Consider the following 1,262-nt stretch of genomic DNA (forward strand, 5'->3'; position numbering starts at 1 on the left):
TATATATATATACAGAGCTTGAAAAGAAACAAAAACATTTCCATAATCCACCCTTGAATTAACAGCTCCATGTTTTTAATTGATTTCCAGATATTCACATTTTACTTCATTGCCTAGCGTATTTTCTAGCCGCCAGACGTTGCAAACACGTTAAAGCCACAGCTCTGTGGCGTCGCTGTAAATTTAGGCATAGATGTAAAACATATTGCAAAGCTGTTTATGATCAGTCGGAGAAGTGCGAACTTCCTCTCTGAGCCTCAGAGCAGGTTCGGCAATATGTTCTGTTTTCCTTTGGTTATGCAGATCCTGCTGGGTAACGATGTTCCCTCTCTCACACACGCACACACACGCACACTTCCAGAGTCAACATTAAAACTGGGACTCCTTGAACTGTGCATCTGGGACTGTGTGCTCAGTTCGGTTGTGAAGTGGTCGGCACATGCTAATAGGCCAATTATGTACATCCTGTCGTGGCACGGTGCCATTTTAAAGCTAGAGCGCCGCATTAGTGCAGTTGTATTTTGACACTTTGGGGCTCAATTTTCCAAGTGAATGTATTAGTGATGAATGTGCCTGCTTAGGGGCTGTTTGTTTTTTTTTCCATGTTTCGCAAAACTTTTCCACAGTGCAGCTCCGAGAAGCATGGACTATTTGAACCACAGGGCATCCATCATTTTGTCACCGTTGTGCACCCGGCCACCTAGGAAATGAAAGAGATTTGAGAGAAAGAGTCAGAGCAGGAGCCAAATTGTGTCAGTGCTGTATGCCAAAGCCTGCACCTTAAATTGCACCTCTGTCTGCCCACTCTCACAAAGCCACTGACTAGCCTCTTTGAGCACCTCAATAAATTTGACAGTGACGTGTTTTAGTGCAGACAGGCCTGGGACGGGTTGTGTGCGTAGTGAATGCTAATGTAATTAACAGCGCTAGGTCCTTGACATCTGCCCTTTGACACCTGACTGATATCGAGGCCCTGCTGGAACACTTAGCGGATGTGACCCCATCGCTCGAGTACCTAAGCCTGCTGGGAAACGAGGCCTGCCCCAACCAGCTGGTGAGCCTGGATAAGGATGACGACGACTACCAGAGATACAGGTCTGTTGCTTCACGGGGAAACTTTTATGAATAGGATTTAATCTGTAGTTATTCATACTGATGGTAGGTTTAGATTTAAGATCATTTTCATTGAACTGAAAAGTTTATTTTTGATAGAAAATGGGACACCCATCTTTTAAACATATGAAAGGAGTACTAGTTATATA

General features: G+C 44.1%; 1 protein-coding gene across 1 annotated transcript in view; it reads left to right on the forward strand.

The window, feature by feature from the left end:
* Positions 1 to 1,262, forward strand: part of lrmda (leucine rich melanocyte differentiation associated) — a 230,653-nt gene that overhangs the window by 154,866 nt on the left and 74,525 nt on the right. Inside the window, exon 6 of the mRNA XM_008429426.2 lies at positions 956 to 1,095. Within this exon, the coding sequence (XP_008427648.1) occupies positions 956 to 1,095 (140 nt within the window). The remainder of the gene's footprint in view (positions 1 to 955; positions 1,096 to 1,262) is intronic.

Source organism: Poecilia reticulata, linkage group LG15, assembly GCF_000633615.1.
Source record: "Poecilia reticulata strain Guanapo linkage group LG15, Guppy_female_1.0+MT, whole genome shotgun sequence".
NCBI lineage: Eukaryota > Metazoa > Chordata > Actinopteri > Cyprinodontiformes > Poeciliidae > Poecilia > Poecilia reticulata.